General features: G+C 46.4%; 1 protein-coding gene and 1 long non-coding RNA gene across 2 annotated transcripts in view; one reads left to right on the forward strand and one right to left on the reverse strand.

Annotated features, from left to right (window-relative positions):
- The window catches only part of DBNDD2 (dysbindin domain containing 2), a 27,526-nt gene continuing 335 nt past the window's right edge, over positions 1-27,191 (reverse strand). Inside the window, exons 2-4 of the mRNA XM_077335468.1 lie at positions 7,339-7,494; positions 6,208-6,354; positions 1-637 (exon numbers count right to left, since the gene is read on the reverse strand). Coding sequence (XP_077191583.1) covers positions 435-637; positions 6,208-6,354; positions 7,339-7,494 — 506 coding nt within the window. The 3' untranslated portion in view covers positions 1-434. The remainder of the gene's footprint in view (positions 638-6,207; positions 6,355-7,338; positions 7,495-27,191) is intronic.
- Positions 25,616-27,191, forward strand: part of LOC143836308 (uncharacterized) — a 4,206-nt gene continuing 2,630 nt past the window's right edge. Inside the window, exons 1-2 of the long non-coding RNA XR_013230570.1 lie at positions 25,616-25,673; positions 26,329-26,532. This is a non-coding gene — a long non-coding RNA (uncharacterized LOC143836308). The remainder of the gene's footprint in view (positions 25,674-26,328; positions 26,533-27,191) is intronic.

The following is a 27,191-nucleotide window of genomic DNA, read 5'->3' on the forward strand; positions in this document are numbered from 1 at the left end:
TTTGTTTGAAAGGAATATAATTTCTACTGTTTTATAGTTAAACATTAAGTGTGTCTGTGTGTGTATGTTCTGAGATTAAGGAGACAGCTGATGCTGTGTACACCAAGGCCTTGCATGAAATAACTGTGGTTGGTGCCACAAGTAACTCAGCAGTGAAGTGAAGCAGAAACGTTATCAGAAAAAGCCTGGGAAATTAGTTTCTGAAGTTCTGCAGCACCCTTACACCTCACCCCGATTCCCCTTCTTCTCCCTTGCTGACCACGCACTTGCCGTCTTCCATGAGGAAGGGCCCTCCAAGTACAGTGACTGCTCTCTGTGGGCTTTACTCAGTGGAAGTCCAAGAAGCAGCCAGTAAAGTCCACTCATCGTCTCATGCTGGAAGGGTCCATGTGGCAGGGTGGGCGTGGAGCAAGGCAGAAACCCCTCCCCCCATGCTAACTTCTGGTTTCTTCTTCTTTGGGGCTGTCTTGCTGGAGCTCTTCTTCGTCAGACTGCACCACAGGAGTCTCGGCCCCCTCGTCACTGGTGTCCAGGCTGTTTAGGTCTGTGGAGGCAGAAGAGGTGGACGAGATCCGGGATTTGATCTCGGTCACGTTGGGCACTTGCAGAGAGATTTCTTCTTGGTAGTGGTTGGAATCTAACCAAGGGATGAAAAATGTGAAAATGGAACAAGCAGCTGAAAGGATGGCATTTGATTGTCCCCACCCTGTGGTCTGGGGCTTGATCAAGATTTGGGGACAGGTAAATTTGAATATCCCCCCTCAACATACATTCAAACACACACAAACACACCACCCTCTATCAGTTGGAGATAGTAAGAGAAACACTCCTTCCTTCCTTCCTTCCTTCCTTCCTTCCTTCCTTCCTTCCTTCCTTCCTTCCTTCCTTCCTTCCTTCCTTCCTTCCTTCCTTCCTTCCTTCCTTCCTTATTCTTAAACTGTCTGAACACAAGGGATTGCAAACAGTTTGTACAGTCCATGCAGAGCAGCTAATTCTATGCTTTATAATTCAAGCAACAGAAGGGGTGGTCAGGAAGGCGTGAAGAGGAGAGGACAATCTGTAAAGCACAAACCAATAAAAAAAAGTAACCAGTCCTGTTTCCAACTGTTGATAGACAGGGTAGGATAAAATACAATAGAATCAGGTGCTTTGGGTGGACATTTCATGCCGCCAGCAAAGTGAGCTACAACTCACAAAAGCTTACTGTGGAATCAGTTGGGTTACTCCTTAAAGAGCCTCCGGTGGTATATAAATATAATAAATAAATAAATAAATAAAGTGTTGCTGCACTGGAGTTTTAAGTTTGCTATGTGACACAATAGTTACCTCTCTGGAAGCACCTCACAAAGATGCAGGTCTGTGGTTATTGTTTGACAAGGGCACTACCCAGATTAAAAAGAATAGGCACATACAAGAAGCTCCCTTGAAAACGTCTCTGTGACCTTTTCTGGACCAGGAATTTGGCCCAAGTCACTGCTCATTGTGGATCGGGCCAAATTCTATTTGTGCCAGTTCGGAGATGTCGCAGGCCTGGCCCAACTCAAGCCTTTATTTGCCCCATAGCAAGGGAACATGGATAAATCCACGTTCCCATTTTTGACCCAGGCGTCAGCAGGGCTTACGTTGGGCCTGGGCCATGAGGCTGCAGAAGAATTAGGCCAGGTATTTGGTGAAAGCCATTGTGGACAGCCACCTTGCTGTAGTAGTTAGGAGTGGCAGTCTCTAACAGGGTTTGATTCCCTGCTCCCCCACATACAGTCAAGTTGGGGGACCTTTGGCCAGTCATAGGGCTATTCTCACAGCACAGTCCTTTCAGAGCTCTATCAGACCCACATACCTCACAGGCTGTCTGGTGTGGGGTGAGGAATGGACGTGTTTGTAAGCTGCTTTGGGATTCCTTTGGGTCGTGAAAAGTGGGGTATAAAAAAACAGCTCTTCTTCAGCTCTCAAAATGCAGGCATTGCAGCAGTTGGCAATCCAGGAGGTATCTAGCACAACATTTTACTCTCCTCCCCTTGATTACTACGCCCCGTGCCTACCTTTACCCTGACAGTGTAAATCCTGGTTCCCTCCCTCTCCTTTTTATCCCTCCATTCCTTGCCTCCCCACCCCACCCCCCAAAAAAAAAGAAAAGAAGAAGAGAGAACACTATTTGCCAGCTTGCCTTGTGGAAACAGGTTGAATTGCGTGACATAATATGTGGAATTTTATTTAACGCATTCTAATCCCTGAAGAGGGGTTACCATGGCGCACTGATTGGACCCCAGGGGTGCCATATGGCTCAAGGACTCCAGTGACTGTACATAACAATTATGATCCGGTCTACTAATTAATCACTTTGGGGGTGGGGAACCTGCAGCTGAACGTCTGACCCAGTGACCCACTGACAGCGGGGCAGGTTGTGCCATTGACCTTGTCACCCTTCCCTCAAAGAGCCCTGCTGCCGATCTTTCAAGAATCCACGGCCTGGTCACCAGAAGTCCACGAGCCTTGCATTCTTTCTCCATGTTTAGCCGCAGGGGCTTTTGCACTCAGCTTGTGAATAACACAACTTGGAGGCCTCATCAGAGAGCCTCGTTTAACTGGAATGCAAGAGACTTTGCTGGTAAACGGTTTGAGTCACCCTCAAGATGAATCACTGCAGAATCCCAAGGTCTCACTGCCTTTCTCGGTGCCTCCTTCTGCATGAAGCCTTTCAGCATGACAGTGAATACTTGGGAGGGTGTGTGTGTGTGGGGGGGGGGAGATGACTGGCTTGAGGCTTCTTGATGTTTTTTAACATCCCACGATCCTCCCAACCTCAGTGGTGTTGGCTATCCCTCCCTTTGTCACGGCTTTCTTTTTTAGCAGGGAAAAGACGAATACTGATTTGCAGGTTCATAAATACTAATTGGGGTTTGGATGAGGGGGGAGTTATTTCTACAGGCAAGGATTCTCTGCAAAGCTGTCGTTGCCTTTATGGATACAAGAAGCAGTTGCAGTGGCCGTACACAGCCAAGCTACACAACCTGTTTAGACATGAGATGAGTTGTGGGGGGGGACCCCACAAGAGGGCAAAAAGCCCTCCTTCCTGGGCTGTTCTTGCTAGGGAGAATGGCTGCGTGTGAATTAGGCCCTGCAGAGCTTGGGTAATTTGGCATTTGGACAAATGTATTGTGTAATTTAGCCCACACCATCCACCCAACAGCTTCCCCTGTACGTTCTTTACCTCAGTGCTCCACAGCTCTCGTTCCCCCTCCCCCCACCACTGGATCAGCCATGCTTCTAGTTTGCATCAATTAAACATTTTATTAAAGCAGGACAAAAGTCTTCCAGTGATGTTTGGGAGGCAAGGAGTGAGTGACGGCCATGGGGGGGTGTAAGCAAATGGCCAGAGGGTGGGCAGGACCCACAAAAAGGTGCCCCTTCTTCTCTGTGCAACGTGCAAACACACTTTGACTGAGCTCTTTCCTGAAAGATCGTATCAAACCGCATTTGGGAAGCATCAGGAAAAAACCTGCATGTTGGACGATTTGGGATGGATGATCCAGAAAAACCTGCTCCAGTTTGCGTGCCAAACCAGAGCAAAATCTCCTTGTGGTAGCAACCTTTGTTGTGGAAATTATTCTCACGCTTTTGTTCTGTGTGGTGAAATATCCTCCCCTCAGCTTGGTGGATTTGCGGTCTTTCACTTCAAGATGTGGGAGTTTATAGCCCTTTCTGTGCCCCTCCCACAATGTTTAGACCAAATGTATGCCACATTCCTATACAGAAGCCACAGGAGGATGGCTAGAAGAGGTGGCATGGGTGGCCCACCTGTCGTCAGAGAACAGGATAGTCTGGAGAGAGTCAGAACTGACGTTCATAAATCTGAAAAACTCAGCAAAGGACAGATTGCACTGAGTGAAAGAATGTTTAGCTTTTGCAACCAAGGTTGCCAAGTGACCAGACAAAAAGCACCTCCTGTAGCTTTAAGTGCAATTTGATCTGCAGGAATCAAAAGGGATGCTTTTCAAAGCACAGAGATCAGCACTATGACCGACTAATTTGAAGATTATGTTACTGCTAATGGCATGGGATCAGGGAGAAGGAAAACATTCTTAACTCTGCTTGCTGTATGCCCAGCCCAGGGACCAGGTTGTTCTGGGACTCTCTGCTGGCCGGAGAAGTGTTAGAAGTGGCAATGTGTTTATATCAGCGCTCTCCTCTTCTTCTGCTTTTCCAAAAGCCAAGGCTTTGCTATTTGTTTTAAGGGTAGTTGGTGGTAACTTTCATTATCAAGCATTATCACCCAATTATTATTATTATTATTATTATTATTATTATTATTATTATTATTATTATTATTATTATTATTATTATTATTATTATTATCATCATCATTATCATTATCATTATCATTATCATTATCATTATTAGATTTATAGCCCGCCACTCCCTTGCGGCTCGTGGCGGGTAGAAGGTTGCTAGCTAATAGCCTCTGCATACTTTTCTTTGCCCACTTACCATAATAAACAGAAATGCAGAATCTAAAGAAAATGGAGGAGCAAGACAAGCATATGGAAGCTGAATTGGAAGCTCTAGTTGTTTTGTTACTTGACATATAAGCCTGGTCCTGCCATAATTACATGATTTATACTTCTTATATTTGTATGCCACCTCTTCACACCTACTTGCGGTGGTTTATCAGACTCATTGCCATACAACTCATCCCTCTGTGGACATGGAACAAGGTATATGGTTCTCTCCTCTTTACATCAGTCCTGTGAAGTAGGCTCAGAGAAAGGGATAGGCCTAACAGGAATATGGAAGACAAGCCCCCTGTACCTTGCCACCATTATTTCCAATACCTCAAATTTTCTTCAAGCTGATTACAGCTGGGGAACATTCAGGTGTTGGAACACTGCTGTAAAATGTTTCCTGCCAATGGTTCTCAGCCTGGAGGCTTTTCTGTAGAGGCCTCATCTGTGGTTCTCCCCGTGGCACAAGAGACTTACCCCCTTCTAAGGCTACTGAATTCAATGGACAGAAGGGAGTAACTCTGGTTAGGATGACATTGACAGTCTTTCTCTTGCTGGGTTTTCAGATACAGGTAGCATCAGTCACTCAGTCCCAACTGTTCTTTTACCCAGACACTCTTTCATCTCTACCACCTTAGAAATCTTTGCATCCATAAAGAGTCCCATTGTTCAGACTCAGAAAGGTGCACAGACTTACTAAATACTGTCGGTGGCACCCAAAGGCCAACCTGTTTGCTTAACCCTTCTGAGGCTAAAATCTCTACAACACTGCAAATATGAATAATGTGCCAGAATAGGGAATTATCATATCTGGTGCTTATTTCTTCATCCTTTCTTTGGGGGTGTGGGAAGGCTCCAAAAACCATGCAGGGGCCAGAAGTGGAAAATTGTGTGTGTGTGTGTGTAAAGGTATCCCCTGTGCAAGCACCAGGTCATGTCTGACCTTTGGGGTGATGCCCTCTAGCGTTTTCTTGGCAGACTCAATATGGGGTGGTTTGCCAGTGCCTTCCCCAGTCATTACCGTTTACCCCCCACAAAGCTTTTTTTACCGACCTTGGAAGGATGGAAGACTGAGTCAACCTTGAGCCGGCTGCTGGGATTGAACTCCCAACCTCATGGGCAGACAGCTTCAGACAGCATTTCTGCCACTTACCACTCTTCACCACAAGAGGGTCTCTCTCTATATATATATTCTGCTGCTTTAGAATGGAAAATGTTGATAAAGGGAAGTTGTAGTGAGAGGGAATGGTTCAAGACTCATAAAGCTAGTTCTGGACGTGTGTTTCTGTGGGGAAAAGAAGTAGGAAGAAGGGAAGGAAACAACTCTTTATGCAAACAGCAGAGCATGGGATGAATCATGTGCTGGTTTTTTGAATGGTGACATGTGATCTCGGTTGTCTGGCTAGCTCAAGCCAAGCAATGGGTATATAGGCACCAAAGACAAATCAATTATTTGGGGAGCGTGCTACTGAAACAAGCTTCAATCTGTTACTTTGGATGTCTGATAAGCTGCCTGGGAAGTGGAAGGGTTTTGCTTCTTAAACAAAACACCCTGCAGAAATCCCATAACTATCTCTTCACAGAGGAAAATGCCTATAATTAGAACATACATTGCTAAACCTAGCGTGTGCCATAATGGAGATACCTTTGGGACTCTCACGCATGCGTACACAGGGCGATGGGCGTAATGATGGACGTTTGCATGTACCTGGCACAAGAGCGGCAACGTTGTTGTTGTCCTCTGTCCCACAGCTGAGAAACACATCCACAGTGTCTTGGTCAGAGAGGTCCAGCATGTCCATCTGCTCCAGCATGTCCACGTTCACCTCCATGGAGGAAATGCTGCCGAGGGGAGCTTCCAAAGAGAAGGGAGCCACATGATGGAAATTCATTATCCAGAGGAATCCATTACACCCTGATAAATTAGTCCACATGGTGTACATTTTTAGAGCTAGTGGTATCACTGCTGAATTCTGTTCTCATAGGGCAGCCCTAAACAGAGTTTTACCCTTCCATTGGCATCAATAGTCTTAAAAGGGTGTAAATTTGTGTAGGATTGCACCATCAGTATGTCCATTACCTAACCCAAACAAAACAATTTAGAGGAGGGCAGGCAAAGGTTCCTGTTGACAGCAGAGGATAGGTCCCACAGTAATGGGTTTAAACTACGCATAGAACAATATTGGCAACATATCAGGAAAAAAAAATCACAGTCAGAGTAGTTCAGCAGCAGAATTTGCTGCCTAAGGAGGTGGTGAACTCCCCCTTCAAGCAGCAAATGGATACTTTAGGCTGACCCTTCACTGAGCAAAGGGGTTGGACTAGATCAGTGGTCCCCAACCTTTTTATCACCGGGGACCACTCAACGCCGGGGACCACTCACCGGGGACCACTCAACGCCTTTTACTGAGGCCCAGTGGGGGGGTAGTTTACTCCTCTACTCTCAGCCACTGCCCTAACGCTCTCTGATCACTATGGTAATGTTTAAACATCCCTTCAAAATAAGATACAGACACGCCACAACAATGAAGTGTGTTGTAAAGGGCTGGGGGGGGTGAAGTAAAGGGCCGGGGGGGGGGGGGAGAAGGCGTCCTTTGGGGCCCACCTCCAATTAGTTGAAGGACCACATGTGGTCCGCGGCCCACAGGTTGGGGATCGCTAGACTAGATGGCCTGTATGACCCCTTCCAACTCTAGGATTCTATGAAATAATGCAAAGCCATTTATTTTTCTTATGCAAGCAGTAGAGTCTCTTCCCATGATCTAACATGCTATTACTTTGTATGTCATTCGTAGTGAAATGCAGTATATAGATCTATGCTACCCCAAGCGGCACTTACGTCTCCTGTGTTCAATTTGCAGATGAGATACTGGGAAGAAGAAATCGACATCGTGCTGGAAAACCTCCTCAAAGAACCTCTGCCTTTCACGTAGCTTGAGCTGCTGCTGCTGCAGCTGCTCTGGGTCCAGCCCCCGCTGCCCATTGTCCGTCTCGGCTGCAAAAGGACCAGACATAAGAAAAGGGTTCTGTGATTTTACTATTTTATTGTAATCCCCCTTGAGTCTTTGAGAGTAGTGGTATATAAATGAATGAATGAATGAATGAATGAATGAATGAATGAATGAATGAATGAATGAATGAATGAATGAATGAATGAATGAATATAAGGTGAAACGGAAGAAAGCAGAGGAGACTTCCTCCTTAGTCTGTTGACACTGGAGACCCATGACACATGAGACCCATGACCACTGGAGACCCATCTCCCCCCGCCCCAATTTTTCCCATCTTCCCCCCATCTTGGTGCACTGGTTAAGAGTGGCCTCTAATTTGGAGAACTGAGTTCGATTCCCCACTCCTCCTCCACATGCAGCCAACTGGGTGACATTGGGCCAGTCATTGTTCCCTCAGAGCTCTCTCAGCCTCACTTACTTCACAGGGTGTTTGTTGAGGGGGGAGGAAGGGGAGGTGATTGTAAGCTGCTTTGATACTCCTTCGTGTTGTAAAAAGCAGGGTTCAAAAATCAGCTTTTCTTAAACTTTAAATCAGATTCAACAAGCTTTGTTCTAAGCAGCAGTGCTGGGGTAATGGAGTATTTATTTAACTCTTCCATAAACGACATTTCCCTTTACTAACCCAGTAGTCCTATAGCTATCCTCTGTTCAGCAAGAGAGAATAAAGGTACTGGCAGCAGCTGACAGGAAATGCCAATAGAGGAAATGGTGTGGAGAGAAAGATTATACATTTTTTTTATTCAGTCATATTTTTCTAATCAAATTTGAAGAATCTTGCACCTGTTTTAAAATTTAACAAAAAGAACCCCTCTTGGAAATCTAATAACGTATCTCATGCATAACTTGTGTTCTGGCTTGTAAAGGATCACTGAGACATATAATTTGTTAAAGCAGAGTTGGAATCATTTTGAGAGACGATTCATTTCCCCAGGCGTACATACAAGTCAGCACTGGCCCATCAGGTTTTGTTGGTTTCAAAATCCTGAAAGATCTGTTTAATGGAGGTGAAAACACCTTCAGCTTCCCAGGAAAATAATAGTATGACTTCAGTGAATAATCTATACCAGGGGTGGGCAAACTGTGGCCCTCCAGATGTCCATGGACTACAATTCCCATGAATGCAAATGCTGGCAGGGGCTCATGGGAATTGTAGTCCATGGACATCTGGAGGGCCACAGTTTGCCTACCCCTGATCTATACACTTGCTACAAATCCTGAGAACAGGTTAGGAAACCAATGGAACAAGATTGTATTGTGTTCTTTTTTCTTTTCAAACTGTTCCTTTCTAGAATGTGCTCATTCGCGTCATCCTGTTTTGTGAAGGTAACTAGTCACCATTTCTTGAAAAGGAGACAGCTGATTTGCTCAAATGGTAGCTTTCAGTATTGACCAACATAGCCCAGCTAAGTGTAGATAGTTCTATAAGACTGAGCTTTTCTGCTGATCTCCCCCTGCATTGAGCAGGGGATTGGACAACATGGCCCCGTCCAACTCTATGATTCTATGATTAAGGTTTTATGTTGTCTACTAAACTTGCAATTAGACAGGGCCCCACCTTAATCCCACTTTAATATTTTACTATTTACTAGTCCTCATTCACACCTAGCCTTTTTTAATTTAAAAAAGGAGAGATTTAAACTTTTCCTTTCCAGATATGAAGCCTCTTACCTCCTGGTGTGATCCACCAGGGCTCTTCTTATGTGCTTATGTTCTGTTTCCTCTACCTGACTCATAAAGAAAGTAAAGGCCAGGGGGGAAAAACCCAATTTATGGTAAAAATGGCAATATCTGGATGTGTACTGAAAGCAGAAATGCTTGAATGGTTCCTATTCAGGGCAGAAGAGAAGGTTTAAATGTTATTTCATTGTGCTTGTTAATTCTGAATTAACTATATCTGGCAAGACCTGCTTGCAAGACCTTAGTTATAAACGCAGATTTAGCAAATCCTCATGAATTTATAATGCTATTGTTGAGATCTTTAAAGGATTCTGCTTGGACTAGAACTAGCAGCTCAGATTCGTTTTGGTTTATTCTGTTCCAGGAAGCCAGCAGACCAAAACAAAGATCTTGGCAGCATTGCTCAGGTTCCCTTTTAAGCTAATTGGCCCTGCACAAAAGCTGAGCATAGTTGCAAAGGGTTTCACTGTGATTTAGCACTGGACAATTAATTGTCAGCAATAATAGATAGGGAACTGATGGACATCAAAGCCAAGGCAAGCCATCAGATTTCAAAGGAAAAACAGAGACCTACCCTTGGATACCTTCTGTTTGAATGGGAAAGATGCCAGGCCCTCTTGCTCCTGAATTCCTTCGTGCCAAGATGCCTGTTCACGTTTCCCTTCTCTCCCCCCTCCACCATTCCCCAAGCACATATAAAAATATACCCTTCTACATCTGCAGAGATAACATGATTCCCAGCTACATGGGGGGAAGTTCTTTTCATTTTTAACATGATATAAACAGAAAGGAGGCAGAAAAAGCACCAAACTCTGTCAAGGAGCAAAAATGATGATGCCCACTAGGAACATCTTAGTTCAAGGACCCAGAGGATCAACACCATGGGGCTTTCAGGTCTGATCTAGGGTTCCCCCCACAAAAAAAACCCAAATATTGTCAGATGCCCCCAGAAATGGCATCAAAAACCTGTCAGCTCCTCCATTCCATAAGTCTCAATGCTGCAACCAGTCAGACTGGTATAAGGAAAATGTGATGACGGAACTGGGCATTGCCATAACCAAGGAAACCAAACAGACAGAGAAACAGGAACTATATTCTAATTGTTTCTGTCTCCCTCCAAGCAGCCCCGTCAGTTGCTTCAGGACAAATTTCAGCCAAACAGCAATAACTGATGAACTTCATGCAGGCCAAAGAGAAAAGGGACAGGGGACTCGACAGGATGGTATGTCTCCACTGGGGCCAAGACAATGAGCCCCAGGTTCTGCAGTGGATGAAAGCCAAGCTGTTAAGATCACATGGCCCCAGTCTTAACAGATGCACACATGAAGTTGCCTAGTGCTGAAAGTCGATCATTGGTTTATCAAGGCCAGTGCTGTCTGTTCAGACTGGCAGCAGCTCTCCAAGGTCTTAGGCAAAAAAGTCGCTCACATCACCTTCTACCTGGTCCTTCCAACTGGTGATACCAGGGGATCGAACCAGGAACCTACTGCAGACAAAGCAGGTGTCCTGACACTGAGCCATAATCCCACCCAAAGGGCTGCAGGTGGGTACTTGAACCCTGATTCTCTGGAAGGACATGACTACCTGGATCCTGCTGGGCACACCACGTCAGCTAGCCGACAGGCCTTCCTTGACTTTACAGTCATGCATGCCCAGGAGACAAAGAAGCAAGCAGGAAGAGATCAGAGCGTAATTGAATCCCAGGAGCTCTATGAAGCAAGAATAGGTTAGCCCAGGAGAAAAAGCAATACTTGCTCCATACACTTCTCTTCTGCCCTACCACTCCCTGGCCAACAACTCCTGCAATTTGTAACTGCAACAAGAATGTCTAAGTGTGTATTCAGAGCCTATCCTTAGTTTGCAGACTTTTTGCTGTTAAATTCTTTTATTTTTTTTAGCATGGGCAGTCTCCTTTTTTCCCATCCAAATCCCTGCTGCTTTACAAGTGGAATCCATTACTAACTGGTTAGACTAGTCAGCTGTTTTATTCCAGGAAAAGTGGCCGGCAATAAAAAACCAGAGCAAATGTGTGCTGAAAGGTCCTGGGAAGGGGATTTATAGATTGCCCTGATAATTCTCCCCCTATGGCTTAACAATAGAGTAGAGGGAAATGGGACTGTTTCATTTTAGGACAGGGTTTTGTGTGTGTGTTGCAGTAGACTATTAACCCAGCTTCCTTCTTAGACTGCAGAGCAATGACAGGGCTGAAAATAAACCCACTCAGTTGTGGGCAGGGCTCAGTTCGTTTCAGTTCCATGAGAGTGCATGGAATTTGGACTCCTGAGAATTGCTGCTTTCGTTTAGTTTAGAAAAGCAAGCTCCTAATCCTCGCGACAGCAGTGATTTGCCCAAAAACGTGGACAATGCCTGCCAAAATCTCAAGTGGCTGAGATTTTTTTCCCAAGTAGTCAGCAATGAGGTCTTATTGTACTCCCCATGACTGGTCAAACAAGAATAAATGATACAAATGCATAATAAGGTATGCAGAAATATGCAAATAACTAAACAGTCATACAAATTGCCTGTTCCTGGCACAGAATTTAGATAGCTTGATTGTTTTTATTGTAGGATAGGCATGCTCTTGGTTTTGGACCTCAAGGTGGTATAAGGCTAAAATGAAAAAAAATATATATATATATACTAAAAAGAGTATAAAGTAAGCCAGGCAGTCTCCCCTCTTGTAGGTATGATGTTAATTCACATTCCTTACATTTTATGTGCATGGATACATTTCCTGTATCCTTAACCATTTTGTTATACTGGGGGAGACAAACATGGTTTCTAATGGGAAACTGACTTGGGTCCAAAACTTCAAGTATTGCTACAACTACCTCTGCTTTTGAATACTTTGTGAGAATTGCAGGTACACAAGAATCCTCCAATTGAAAGGGCCAAATTAGAGATGTCCTGGGAGCTCCAATCCTCCTCCCCTCCCTCCCAATTTAGAGGAATAACTAAAGTAGATAAGAAATTCAAATCTGTCACATGGTATTTTGAGGGGTCAACTCTCCTCTCCATCCTATTTTTGCTAGCATGTTTTTATTGACATCATTATTTTATAGACTTTGTTTTATTGACTTGGTTTTATTGACATGATTTGTTTTTATTGGCTTGCTTTATTGTCTTGGTTAGGTTTTCTTTAAGTTGTGAGCTAGCTTGAGCAATTATGAAGAGGTGGTATGTAAGTTTTCTAAATAAATAGCCATTTTCCCAGTCTTATTTTTCTCCATATGCTGTTTGCTCCCACAAGAGAAACATATTCTTTACAAACATCTAGCAGGTACCTACACAAAACCAAAACTACAAACCCAATAAAAATGGGAGCCTCTGAACACAAATGCAACCAAGGTGAAATGAGTCAGGAAGGAAAGGGGGAACAAGAAAGAGTAAGCTCCAACTGAAAGAAACATCTGCAATGTCTACTTTCTTGGTTTTCAGACTCTTGTTCCAGCTTCTGTTTATTGTCACTGAAACTTTAGTTCCAAAACGAAGACAGGAAGATCCCTTTCACTTCCTAAAAGAACACAGTTCCAGAGCAGTTTATCCACTTGGACAGAAATAAAAGGATTCCAACACAGGTGCTTGCTTGGCTGAATGTACTGCATTCTTAAAAATAATTAATCAAAATTCCCTGCCAACAACTGAATCCAGCAATGTGTTAGTTATGTAAATGTGTATATATTTCTCATTTTAGGCAATTGCCTCTGCTTTTTCCAGTCCCCTGGATACACTGGGATCTTTTCCGGAGGACATCTTAATTTTGCTCCACCTGGCCCCCAGGTCCTGAAAACCTTCATACCTTTAAAGATTATCTTTATACTATGAAGGAGCTGGAAACTTGATTTTTCAGGAAAAGATATTAAAGATAGGGTTGTGAGTGTCCTGCATAGTGCAGGGGGTTGGACTAGATGACCCGTGAAGTCCCTTCCAACTCTATGATTCTATGATTCTCAGGAACTCCAAGCCCCCTGCTTTATAATAAGTGTTTTCTGCACTTATACAGAATTAGCACGGGCAAAAGCCCTTTTCAGACATTATATCCACATGTACCTGACAACCACACAGTTTCGGAGAAAAAACTACTTTCAGGGTTCCCAATGGACATGGCTGCCACATGGTGTGAAATGAGATGACATATGTCTTTTGCATGCATGTGCTGTTTCAGTATGTGTGGACCAGAACCCTAGAAAGTCCATTAATCAGTACATGCACAGCATGTCAACCATGTGCATCCTTCCTGTTCATCCGACATGTAGAGGGTGCACATCAGTAGAATCTACAAGTGATTGCTAAGCATAATAATACATGGACATAATGTCTGAAAAGGGCTATGTAGCCCCCATATATGTAGAATGTAAGATCTCCATGAACTGTGAAGGGGCTTTCAATATGCCCATCTTGGCATCAGAGCCAAATCGTTGCAGCCATTTCTTATGGGCATCTGCCCTCTCATTACTCTACCCAGCACAGGTTTTATACTTCCAGCTTTAACCGAGACAGAGAACATTCGACGGGCTTGTATTCTGGTTGAGAACGTCAGCAAAAACAAGCCTTTGGCATGCTCGTGATTACAGTTTCCCCTTCCAGCAGGGCAACAATTAAAGCTGTGTCCATCCCTCTATTCCATGAAGAGCATATTCATTCTGTTCTGAAATGAAGGGGGCTTTGCCCATGGGAGTCACCAAGAGAATATTGTTCTTTGTTCAGCTGCTGCCTGCCAGCGCCACCATGTTTCGACTCTGCAGTCATTCTGCCTGAGGTCCTTGGTACTTCCTTATTCCCACAGCTGCCCAGATGCCCCTCCACTGCCGTGATGCTTTATTGGAAGCCAAGAGGAATCCCAAAACATGCTTGGAATGCCAGGATTCAAGCCGGCATCGGTACCAAGAGTAGGCATGGTTGGGCAGCCACTGAGGCCCTGGCACCTCACTGAACATGCTGCCAGTCCTCCAAATACACACATCATGAAGATGCAGATGGTATGTAGGACCAGGGTCCACATGGCTTTCCCAAAGGGGCCAAATACAGCCCTGGGACCATTTCTGATCAGGGAAATGATGTAGGCAAGAAGACTGAAGTTCCTCTCCCCATAACAGAGACCCTGAGAGGTAGGTAAGGCTGAGAGAGCTCAGAGAGAACTGTGACTGGCCCAAGGTCACCCAGCAGGCTTCATGTGGAGGAGTGAGGACTAAAACCTGGTTTTCCAGATAAGAGGCCACAGCTCTTAACAGATTTTCTCTACCAGAAGGAGTCTTGAGGCAGCTTACAATCTCCTTTCCTCTCCCCACAACAGACACCCTTGAGGTGGGTGAGGCTGAAAGAGCCCTGATATCACTGCTCGGTCAGGACAGCTTTATCAGTGCTGTGGCGAGCCCAAGGTCACCCAGCTGGTTGCATGTGGGGGAGCATGGAATCAAACCCAGCTCGCCAGATTAGAAGTCTGCTCTCCTAACCACTACACCAAGCAGGGCCTCTAGTTCAGAAGGCATGCTGGCTGGGGTAGTCCAGGCAAGCCCAAGTCCATCAGATCTTGGAAGCTAAGTAGGGTCAGCCTTGGCTACCACTTGGAAGGGCAACCTCCAAGGAATATCAGAGGGGTCATGACATGGAGCAGGCAATGGCAAGCCAGACAATCTTATATTACACACATGCCATATGATAAGTAGTTCAGAAGGCATGACTCTCATGGAGTTCAGACCCCCTCCCCCTGAAATGGATTCCTGGCCTGCTTCCACCCCTGGGTAACCGTAGGATGGGGCACAGGAAGTCTGCCCTGCGAGGGATCTCCGCCTCTTCCTTCTCCCGGCACAGGACAGTTCTAAGAATGGAGGAAATGGGCCAGGGAGCTGGACAAAGGGAGAGGGGATGGATGAGCACCGTGTCAGTGGGCGCCAGGGCTCTCCTTGCACAAAAATGCCTTTATGCCAAAGCCAGGGTCGAGAAAGCAGTGTCAGGATTTATTCCCTGCGTGAATTAACAGACCTGCTGATAAATGCCCTGATGAGATTTCATGATCCGTCTGGGCAGCCAGCCACATGCTCTGAACAGCCATTATGTAAGTCACATCGCCAGCAGGAGAGATGAGCAGCTGGTGACAGATCCTGACTGCCCCATGAGGGTCAAAGGCCTGGCCTTCTTCATCTTTGCCTTTACTATGTTTAACAGCCCCCTCCCAACACCCCACGGCATTCCTTCTATTCCTCTGCAGCAGGATGGTCTGTATCCCCGTCTTCCTCCTCCTCTGCTAATACACCAGAAAAAGGGAGTGTACAATTCCCCTTCTCCATTTGACTGATGGTCACAGTCTCACACACTGTTGGGCACTCAGATTGTGTCATCGGGATGGCATGTTGCCCACGACCATTACGCTCTTGTGCACAATGCTGGCCCTGTGCACTACCAGGCAATTCAATCCGTCTTTAAAGGGGAGGGGAGGAGGAAATACCTGCCGCTGCTGGTAGGTTTTTCTTTGCCATGGCAGCCTACCAAGGCAGGCCTCCGCCATGCATTCACAGCTGGGGGAAGGTGGCTGTGCTGCTCTCCCCTGGAATGCAGACCTCCCAACATGCCTGCCTGCTGGCTTCCAAGAACATCAAATGGGCACTGGGCTCCCCCACCGCCTCCCTAATCCTTCCGGCTTGTACACTGGTGCTCGTTACGTGTTGAAGACAATAAAGCCAGGAATAAGATCTGGGGATTTTCTTCTCATTTCCCTATTCAGGGTGTGAAGGCAAGGCTCAGCTAGCAAGGAGAAGCTGGAAGCAGGTGGGTGTGGGCTGGCTACAACAAGGGCTTCAAGTGCTAGAAGCTCAGTTCCTGCCACTGCCTGCTGATTCTTCTTCTGGGGCGCTAATCAGGATTGCCAGCCTCCAGGCAGGGCCTGGAGATCTCCCAGCATGATAGATAAATTAAATAATAAATACATAATAAGGTAAAGGTAAAGGTATCCCCTGTGCAAGCACCGAGTCATGTGTGACCCTTGGGGTGACGCCCTCCAGCGTTTTCATGGCAGACTCAATACGGGGTGGTTTGCCAGTGCCTTCCCCAGTCATTACCGTTTACCCCCCAGCAAGCTGGGTACTCATTTTACCGACCTCGGAAGGATGGAAGGCTGAGTCAACCTTGAGCCGGCTGCTGGGATTGAACTCCCAGCCTCATGGGCAAAGCTTTCAGACGGCTGCCTTACCACTCTGCGCCACAAGAGGCTCTTAAATACATAATAGTTACAGATAATTGGTCAGACTGCATTTGGAGTACTGTGTGCCGTGCTGGAGGCCTAACTTCAAAAAGGACGTGGACAAAATTGAGAGGGTGCAGAGAACAAGAAGGATGTTCTGGGGATCAAAGCCCTGGATGCTGTAAACACCTTCTATAGGTGCTTGCCACATTTTGTGTCAACTTCAGTTGTAGGAAATTAGGCCCACTTCAGTTGGGGCCTCAGGGCACCAGACCAGCCCTTCGGCAATCCCAATGACTGACACCTCCTAAAGCTTGGTAAATTCATAGACTGATAGGTAATACAAGATGTAAATAGCCCCATTGTTCTATGCAAAATCCAGCAAAACAACAGCAAAATCTGTGATGTGCCTCTGAGGACCAGTTCAGTTGGTCTTAACAAAAGGTACCAAACAGTTTTTTTCTGCTACTAGTCCGAAATTGTCCACTCATTTATCTGCTTGGAATACTTTGGAATACTGCTTTAGGATGCTTTGGGCTGATCCTGCGTAGAGCAGGGGGTTGGACTAGATGCCTGTATGGCCCCTTCCAACTCTATGATTCTATGATTCTACTTCCCATTTAGAGATAAGAGGTCCAGGTAATAGCTGGCTGTTTAGAAACTTGGAGGTGGGGTGGAGATAAGGCTGGCAAATTGCCTTGCTGCAACCTGTGTAGTTTGATGGAAAGACAGCTACATTTGGGTGTTCACATCTTATTTAAGCCAGGACCTCACTGTGTAGCACCGGTCAGGTATCCCCTTGGATACCAAGGCATGCAAGCAGAGTCAGGCTCTTTGTAATTGTCTTTGGTCAGCCTGGTGGCCCCACAAGGAACAATTCAAGGAATGAACATGATATCTGCCGGGGGGGGGGGGGGCTGGCAAAAAATCCCCCTCCTTCTTTGCAGAGAGCCAAGCTGTTCTGCTAGAGAAACTGCTGCTGCAAAGGCAGAACAGCAGCACTGGAACCAAGCCTTTGTCTTCCTTCTGCAAAACAGGAGTAGCTGTCATCTACTAAGGCCAATGTCAGGATGACTAAGATGAAGATGACAGTGGAAGCTGAGGTGGCAGAGAAGTCACGAAATTCCTTATTCGAGAAATCCACAGGGTAGTCCCAGGTGAACTGGTGCCTTAGTCTCGGCTCCCTAATTGTATCCAGTTTTGAAAAGGAACAATTGCAGAAAATACTACCAAACACATTCAGCAGAATTTGCGCAGAAATGTTGGCCATTTCCACTTGGGCTATTTACATGGGGTTCACGATGCTTGAGAAATAAGATGTTGTTTTTTTCCTGCTTCCCCATAGCATCGGCCGCATCCGTGCATCTCCCAGGGTTTCCCCAGCTTTTTGCCAACCTTTGTCAGCCCTGCTATGCTGCAAAGTATAGGGGAGTTTGGTTTTCCTGCTCACCTGGTAGTCATGTCCCTTTTCTTGCGGTGGTCATTTCATCTCTCCATATTTGGGGGGCTTTTTATATCGGCAACTGGGTATCATTATATTAATAGCAATACGTGTAAATGTTTTCTGCTTTCTTCCCCGCCCCCCACCCAAAGTAAGCCTCTAGTTCTTTTCATTGCAAAGATATAAGGGCAAAGGCATATCTCCTCAATGAAAAGAGTATTTTTTTGGCTCGGCTGCACTGGCACTGCAGCGGCAGCAGCAATGGGGAAACCACACATGCCTGTCCCTGTGTAGAAAACCTTTTGTGAATGGGAAATAATATTAATGCCAGAGCTCTGAAGGCGACTTGAATCTTTTGTAGAGACTGGTAAACAATGCCTGACTCTGGCCAAGAGCTGACAGGATTGTCTGGTGGCATTTCCACTGGCAGTGGTAACATTTGTCACCATTCTTGGTCTTGATGGGTCTCTAATACAAATGTCCCTTGTGTACCAAGCAGTATGCATATATGTGTGAATGAATGAAGGAATGAATGAATGGGTGTGGGAGGAGACTTGTTGATGTAGGCTTCAGTCCAGGAAAAGATAGAGGAAGGCTTTTATTCATTTCTTATTGTGTTTTAAGGCCCTTGAACACACCCAGCACCTGGGATGACGACTCTAATGGAGGTGGGGCTGAGGAAAAGGTCACAAATATTTGCAGGATATGTATCACAAGGCTGTAGGATTCAGGACAGCATTCTGGGCTTTCAAATTTAGGGTTTATTGGTCGGTTGTTGCTGTACCTCAATAAAGATATTGCAGACCCTAGGTTGGAATACCTTTCCTAGGGGAAAAGCTAAAGAGTCTATGGCTTTTCAGCTCAAGGAAAATGACCCAGGAGCAGATTTAAGAAATTATGCATTGGGTGAAGATAGATGATAATACCAGAATTTGGAGTAACCGTTCAATATGATAGGCAATGGAGTCAGGACAGATAAAAGGAACCACTTTTTTACTCTGCATAAGCAGATCAATGGAATTCAGTACTAGTGGATGCAGTGAGGGATATGAGTATAGATGGCTTTGAAAGGGGATTAGACAGATTCACAAAGGACAGATCCATCAGTGGCTATTGACCATAATGACTAAAGGTAGAGATGCCAGCCTCCAGGTGGGACCTGGGCAGCCCCCAGAATTACAATTTCCAGACTACAAAGAACAGTTTCCCTAGGGAAAACTGATACCTTGGAGGGTGAAGTCTATGGCATTGTACCCCAGGGAGATCCCCGTCTCCTCCCTGTCAGTGGTCAGGAGAGACCTGGCAGCCCTAACTAAATGGAAGCTCCATGTCCAGAGGCAGTAAATCTCTGGATACCAGCACTAGGAGGCAGCAACATGGGAAGGTCCTGTTGGTTGGGCTTCTGGAGCAAACGGTTGGCCTCTGTGTAAAATAGGGTGTTGGGCTAGACAAACCTCTGGGCTGATCCAAGGCTTTTCTTACATTCTGATGATGCCCACCCAGAAAGCAAAACATTTGTCCTGATAGTCTGACTCCCAGAGAATATGTGGGAGAGTGCGTTCACTGCCCAGGCCCCAGGAGCCTGCGTGGCTGCTGGCTGGGCCCTCCTTTTTCTAGCGTGCTTCAGGGGCGGGACAACGGACGTCACATCCATCTACATATCCGTTTTACCAGGCGTGCCAGAAGATGTGTCCCACGTCAACAAGTTCCCCTTTGGACCACCATGAAATGAAACTGTCACTTCCAATCTGAAAGCTGAAACTTCTAAGCAGGCCTCAGCCTAGACAACAGTGATCCCATCTGCTACCCTAACAGCTTTTCTGTACATAGTTCCTCCTCCCTCCATGTCCCATTATTATGCATTCACACCAGAACCAGTTTCCCAAAGGTAGGCGGGGCATTCCCAACTAGGGTTGCCAACCTCCAGGTGGTGGCTGGAGACCTCCTGGCATAATAGTTGACCTCCAGGCAACAAAGATCAGTTCATCTGAAGAAAACAGCTGACTGGGAAAGTGGGCTCCAGGGCAGGGGTATGCAAACTGCGGCCCTCCAGATGTCCATGGACTACAGTTCCAATGAGCCCCTTCCAGCATTTGCTGGCAGGGGCTCATGGGAATTGTAGTCCATGGACATCTGGAGAGCCACAGTTTGACTACCCCTGCTCTAGGGCATTGTTCTGCATTGAGCTCCCTCCTCTACCCAAACCCTGCCCTCTGCAGACTCCACCCCCAAAATATCCAGGCCTTTCCCAACCAGAGCTGGTCACCCTATTTGCAACAGAGTTTGGCCAAAGATTCCTAACAGATATCTGACTCTCAACAATGTCTGTCTTCATGCACATTTAGACTACCCTTGTCTGAATAGCTTTTGTGAAGATCATCAGACATCAGCAGGGAGTCTGAAGGCCCCCAGACAAAAATCCTCCTTTCTCTCCCCCAACTCAAATTTGATTAGAACCACTCTGTGGCTACTATTTGATGCCGTTTCCTGGGCCCAGCTTCCATGTGAATGGCCTTTCCCTTTTCTCTCTCCTTCTCCATCAGGATGAATAAGAACTGCTCTTCTTTGCCAGTTGCAGGAGGTTCAGAAAAGGCGCCCTGGTCCATCTCCAGCACAAAGGCATGGAGCCAGAAGAAGAGAAAGAAATCAAGACCTTGACCTCATCATGCTCGCTGGAGGGAGGCAGTGCAGCCGCCTCAGAGAGGAATCTGCCCCTCCCTGCAGATGGCCAGCAGACTCTTAATCAGGACCTCTCCTTAATTAATCAGCCGTGCAAAGTATCTGCCCACTTCAGCAATCAAGCATTAGAAAGAACATTAGCATTCCTAACTAAAAGGGTCTTAGTCCAAGAGGGATCTAACTTAGACCTTAGCATTTCCTGTCCAAACTCCCAGCTCCACTCAGGGCCAGACTAGACATTACGGCCGCTGTGGGTTTCCCCTGCAGCCCCTGCTGCTATGTGCCCTCCCCTAGCATGCCTTTTCAGGTACTGAGACTGCTATGGAAGGTTATTCGGTACATGAAAAGGCAGGGGTGGACTCATTCAGGATTGGGCCCTCTAAATGTTTTTAAATGGTCAAATTCTTCTGTGAAGTCATAGTAGCAGCCATGGGTCTGTACCTAAGATAGTCTTCAGTAAACTTTCTCAGCACTTAGAGAGTTCCCCTCTCTTTATTTAGGCATAATCCCAAAACCTTGCAGCTTCCCCAGCCAATTAGGTGGGGTGTACCTCTTAGCTTACCTGGCCACCTTCCCACATGCGCAACTAGGAAGGAAAGGAAACTGTATGTTGAACTCAAGCCTCTGACCCTATCACTGAAACAGAGAGCAGCCCCAACGTCACAGGGATCACCTGTAAACCACCCATGTGAATGCTCCTATCTGCCATGTCATCCCATGACCCTTTGCTTTTGGAATCACCTTTTGGGTCATATGCTCTCTGAGTATTTAGACAAGGGGTAGTCAAACTGCGGCCCTCCAGTTGTCCATGGACTACAATTCCATGGGAATTCCATGGGAATTCCATGGGAATTGTAGTCCATGGACATCTGGAGGGCCACAGTTTGACTACCCCTGATTTAGACCTTGCCTCGGTAACTAACTCTTTGGCTTGGATAGATTTCTGTTGCATATTTCCTTACTTTTTCTTTCTGGCTTCTTGCGTTCCTCCGCTTCTGAGAGATACATGATGCACATTATGTATGTGGACATTAGGAATGTCTCTAGGTCAACATGAGCATTCTAGTACTGAAACAGGGCCAGTGTATGCTTGACAGCATTGCGATTGCTTGAGGGTGCCAATGGTTTCTATCAGTCTCTGATTTTACCTTATTCAAGGTCTCAGTGCACTAACAGCCTTATTTCTTTGCCAACAGTCCTTTGTTACTGCTTGCTATTGGCTGATGGTGGTCGTGAGGTTCTCACAGCTGGGTATAAAACATAAGCCAACAGCTCTTATTATCTAGGAGTGTGACATGGTGGAAGAAAGCTTTGCTTCCTTACAACCAGGATGCCCCAGTATGAATTTGGGCCAAACAGAGAACATTGCCCCAGCCCCATAGACATGGATATATGTCAAGAGTACACATTGCTAAAATCACACAGCTCCCAGGGAAACCTAGGACTCCAGGAGTTTGTATTTGCAGTCTTCCTCCTTCCAGTTGTCCTGACCATCCGTGATCCCATGAGCCTGCCTTATACTGAGTCAGATCATTGGTCTATGAAGGTCATAGGCTCTTTCTGGAAGCAGCTCTACAGATTCTTATGGGGTTTTGCATCACCTACTACTTCATCCATTCTTTAACTGGTGATGCTGGGGTCAGGGATTGAACCTGGGACTTTCTGCATGCAAAGCAGATGCTGTATCACTGAGCCATAGCATTTGTCAGCAAGATGAATGCTTTTCTAGGGGGTGGGGGAAGCAGGGCTAGAATTAGTGGTCTGGCATCTCTCGCAGCCTTCTTCCTAAAGAATTCAGTAGCATTGTAGTCCCCAGGGGGAAAACTTCCCTGAACAAGCCAGGTTGTTGTAGCCTCCCTTTTCTCCCTGGAGATAGTTTGGGAATGACTGAGACCAGCCTTTCTCAACTTTCTTACTGTTGAGAAACCCTTGAAACATTCTCCAGGCTTCGAGAACCCCCAGAAGTAGTGCAATAATACAGAATATGGTTGGGAAGCATAGCTGTGTACACGCCCACATGGGGCTCCTCCCTTTCCCACCCCCTCATTGGCCATTTTGGAAGGGGGGGGGCGGATTGACATGCCCATATATGGTCATATCACCAGATAAACGTTTTACAAATGTAAAGAATATATTTAAAAATTAACTCCCACCCATTTGGGAAACCTTTCCAGGGCTGCCGTGAAACCCCAGGGTTTCGTGAAACCCTGGATGAGAAAGACTGATCTAGACCAAAGTCTTCTTTCAAAGAGGAATTGAGCTGAAAGCGTCATCTCCGAATCCATCAAACATTCCCATGCAAGTGCTGCCTGAGCCTTTCCTCTGAGATATGATACTGCAGCAAAAGCATAAAATAATCTGAACCGCTGCGAAAGGATGCATGTTGAGGGGGAGATGGAAGGCAAGCGAGGCCGTGGCTTTGGCAGAGAGGCAGACGCTGAGAGAAGGAGGTGAGGAAGAAGTGGTCCCCTGTGACCCTTCTCTCTGACATCGATTCATAACAAAAGCCAGACTAACCAATCTCCAAATCCCTTGAGTCTCGGAGCTAAAAATATCCCTCCCATCCACAGCTCTCTCCCCAGCCGAGACGACATCATAAGACCCTGCTATTTACAGGCCCAGGAATAGCTGGATATGGAATAGTGAGCAGGATAAAGCCATGAACTGTATTATAGAGGATGACAGGCCCTCGAAACACCAAGGACAACAAATTACGGCCGCCCCGGGGCTGAGATTTATCCACACACATAGTAAAGTCTTCCCTTGCCTCCGTCAGTCTCGGGGCTGGTTTCTCTACCGGGAACTATTTATAGGGAACGCTATGTGCCTGGGCCAGGAGCAGAAAGGTTTCAGATGAGTTCTTCTGGGGACATTTTCAGTTCCCCTTCTCTTCTTCTTGGCCTGACTCTGAAAGGTCCCTCGGACCTCAGACACGGCGCTAATGTGGATTAGACCAGTGGCTCACATACAGAACTTAAACAAAAGGAAGTGTCTTCACTCGATCTCAGAACGAAAGTTGCACCCTTTAGCAATGAAGGCTACGCCATTTAATTTCCAGACTTATAGGATTACAGATCTTACTTGCAGGAAGTACACAGTATTCTGCACATCCTCAGAGAAATGTACCTCTCCAGTTGTCAGACACAATGAAATCAGACCAAGATGTGAAACCACAGTGAAATTAACTAAAGCAGGTCTATCTGCTATAGTTCTAGTGTGAAAAATGAGCTTGCTAAATCAATTTTGTTTGAATATTATGACATAATAGACAGTTTGGTGTAGTGGTTAGGAGTGTGGACTTCTAATCTGGCATGCCGGGTTCAATTCCGCACTCCCCCACATGCAGCCAGCTGGGTGACCCTGGGCTCGCCATGGCACTGATAAAGCTGTTCTGACCGAGCAGTGATATCAGGGCTCTCTCAGCCTCACCCACCTCACAGGGTGTCTGTTGTGGGGAGAGGAAAGGGAAGGCGACTGTAAGCCGCTTTGAGCCTCCTTCGGGTAGAGAAAAGCAGCATATAAGAACCAACTCTTCTCCTTCAATGTTTCTAGGTGATGCTCTATCCCTGGACAATATCAGTCCTGGGAAGCTTTCCAATACAGTTCTACATGCCACAGGAATTGAAGCAGCACTATCTGGGGAAAGGATAACCAGGGACTGAGAAATGGGTGTCCCCTTTCAGACACATCTGGACAGTCTTCATTTTACAATTTGATTCCATTATAATACCATGCAGGAGTAGAAATGAGGGCAGAGTCTTCAAGATATCAAAATTTTCAGCGTTCAGTTTTTAAAAGGAAGCAAGTTTCCAGCTCCTTAAACTTCAAAAGCAAGATTGGAAATGTGGATCGCGTTTGGACCATTTCAGAAATTCTGAGCAGGCCTCAGCAGGAATTATAGCAATCACATAGCCATGCTTTCATATGGACTAGCAGAAGTACAATACACAGAATGCCCTTGAGAGAAGAGTGTTCAGCTCCTCCCAGCAGCGTCTGTGAGCTGTCCTTTTAGTGAGCGAGGTGAGATCGGTGGCAGCTCAAATGAAGGCCTTTTCTGTGGTGGCCCCACTCCTATAAAACCAACTGCCAATGAAGCAAGAGACGTGACATCTCTGTTTCTTTCTCAGAAAAAGATGCAAAGTATAACTATTTTTTTTAAAGCCTTTGTCATAATTTCTGAAATTTTATGCTTATGATATAGTTTTTACTTTTCTGTTTAGACTATTGCTGTTCATTGGAAACTGCTTTGAGCAGGAGGAAAAGAGTTATAAAAAATATCTTCATCAATTCCTATGATGCAAAATTCATCTTTCCTTGGTGCAGAACCCAAGCTTTCAAAACTACTAACTAAATACAATGCAGTCTGCTGAATTATGGATCTGCCTCTGGAAATCTCATAGCCTGAGCTCAGGCTTCTAGGGAAGGAATAACAATTTGTCCAATGCTTCAAATCTCAAGTTAGACATGAAAAAGCCACCAAAAAGTGACCTTAGGGCAAGCCACAGCAGCTGAACCTTAGTCCCTCATCTGCAAAGTGAGGATAAAAGCACCTTACACTTGTGATGAGGATTACTGAGATAATACCCATGAAGGGCTTTGAAATGCACTCCAGATAATACATTATTAGACCTATCTTTGCTGTTTCCGATGGAACTTGGGCATGATATTTCTGTCCAGCAGGAAAAAAGACTGGGGACCATCTTTGGTTTAGGAGAAAGGTGTTTTGCCTATCAAATGAGGTCAGGAGTCTTTGCATGAGAGCCGCAAATTAAAACCTGGGATTGGTTGCCATGGTGAGGCTGACTTCATAGTTAGAGGATGACTTGGGTGTGGGACCTGCTATACTGAGATCACAAAGTCGGGCAGAAGGGATGGCATGTGTGGGTGGATCTGGGGGGTAAGATTTGCAGCGGGGTGATGGGAGTATACATGCCTGTTGGGAAAAGATGTGAGGCTGGGTGTCACTTTGGTTTCTGGGTGGCAAAGGAAGGTGGTAACGTGCAACGTGTGGGGTCTGTGGGGTAGAATCATAGAATCATAGAGTTGGAAGGGGCCATACAGGCCATCTAGTCCAACCCCCTGCTCAATGCAGGATCAGCCCTAAGCATCCTAAAGCAAATGTGTTGTCCTTGGTAGACAAAGGCATCCCTGTAGGCGAGCGGGCTATACAGAGAGCCCCCATGGTGATGGTGTATCACAAGGGATACATGGGGGCCCCTCTGCCTAGCATCTTTCCATAGGAGTAGCAATAGTTTCATTGGGGAATCTCCAAATTGGTAGGGGATGGGCCACAGCTAATATTTTACTTCTTTCTTTCTTTCTTTCTTTCTTTCTTTCTTTCTTTCTTTCTTTCTTTCTTTCTTTCTTTCTTTCTTTCTTTCTTTCTTTCTTTCTTTTTGCCATCAAGCAGCAGTTGGCTTGTGGGGACCTCACAGGGCTTTCAAGGCAAGAGACGTTCAGAGCTGGCTTAAATGTTTTGCCATTGTCTGCTTCTGGGTAGCCACCCTGTGCTTCCTCAGTGCTTTCCCATCCGAGTTCTAAGCAGGGCCACCCCTGATAACTTCTTAGATCTGACAAGATCAGGTGAGCTTGGGCTAGTCAGGTCAGGGCACCGCAGCCAACGACTGCTAGAGGAAAGTGCCCATGGGCTTGTCTCTGCCAGCCAGCCTGCTGTTTATGTCCCCTAAGACGAAGACCTGCTCCCTGTTCAAGCTCTCCCTCCTGGAACCAAATCCTTCCCCTGCTCCCTGCACAGAAAGGAAACGAGGCAGACTCTGGCTGTGTGTGTTGGAGGGGGCGGCGAGGAGACTGGCTGTTCATACCCATTTTTATCCCTAAACACAGAGCAAACAGAGTTTCATAAAGGCACATAGGCTTTCAAAACGGTCTGTGTACATTTGAGGGATACCAGCAAAAGGGTGAGACGGAGGTGCAAAGTCCAAGGCTGAAAGGCATGTGTGTTTGGAAGACAAGCCGGATGAAACAGACTGTATGCATGCGAGACAGACAGAGGGAGAGCGCAAACGATTAAAGAGACAAGGCAAGAGAGTGAGTCAACTTCTCTGGAAAAGGCTGTTTGTATGTCATATAATCCTAATGGGGGCCTGCAATCACAATACAGTGGGCTGGGACGGTTCCCAGCTGTTGAGCATTGCAAAGAGGTGTGAAGCCTCGGAACTGGTGCCCAGAACAGAGTCATTATCCTTGGAGGGACAGCTCTTCAGGCCATACATAGTCGGGTTTCCCACAGCAAAAGGAGGGGGATTCTTCAGCTTTGGAGTTGGTCCTGTCCGGAATGTATTTATTGAGGCATCTATGCCCCGTTTCTCCCCCCCCCCACCCCCGGTAACCCAAACTGGCAGGCAACCCCATTCCTCTGTCCACTATTTTATTCTCACAACAACCCTGTGAGGTAGGTTAGGCTGAGAGAGTGTTAAGCAGCTGCCCTGGTAGAGCGAGGCTTCAAGCCCGGGTCTCCCAAATCCCAGCCTGAGAGGCTCGCGGCTATTGCAGCCCATGGCCACCTGGAGAGCCACGGTTTGGCCAAGCCGTGGGCAGCAGTGGTCTCTGGCAACCGGCCACAAGGACCTCGGAGGAAGCGGCCGTCAGGAGCGGGCGCTCAGGGCCGGGTCTCCAGGCGGGTGTTCGGGCCGGAACCCCTCCCGCCCCCGGCGCCGCTGTGCGCGCCCCGACAGGTGTTGCCGGAG

This window comes from Paroedura picta, chromosome 4, assembly GCF_049243985.1.
Source record: "Paroedura picta isolate Pp20150507F chromosome 4, Ppicta_v3.0, whole genome shotgun sequence".
Lineage (NCBI taxonomy): Eukaryota > Metazoa > Chordata > Lepidosauria > Squamata > Gekkonidae > Paroedura > Paroedura picta.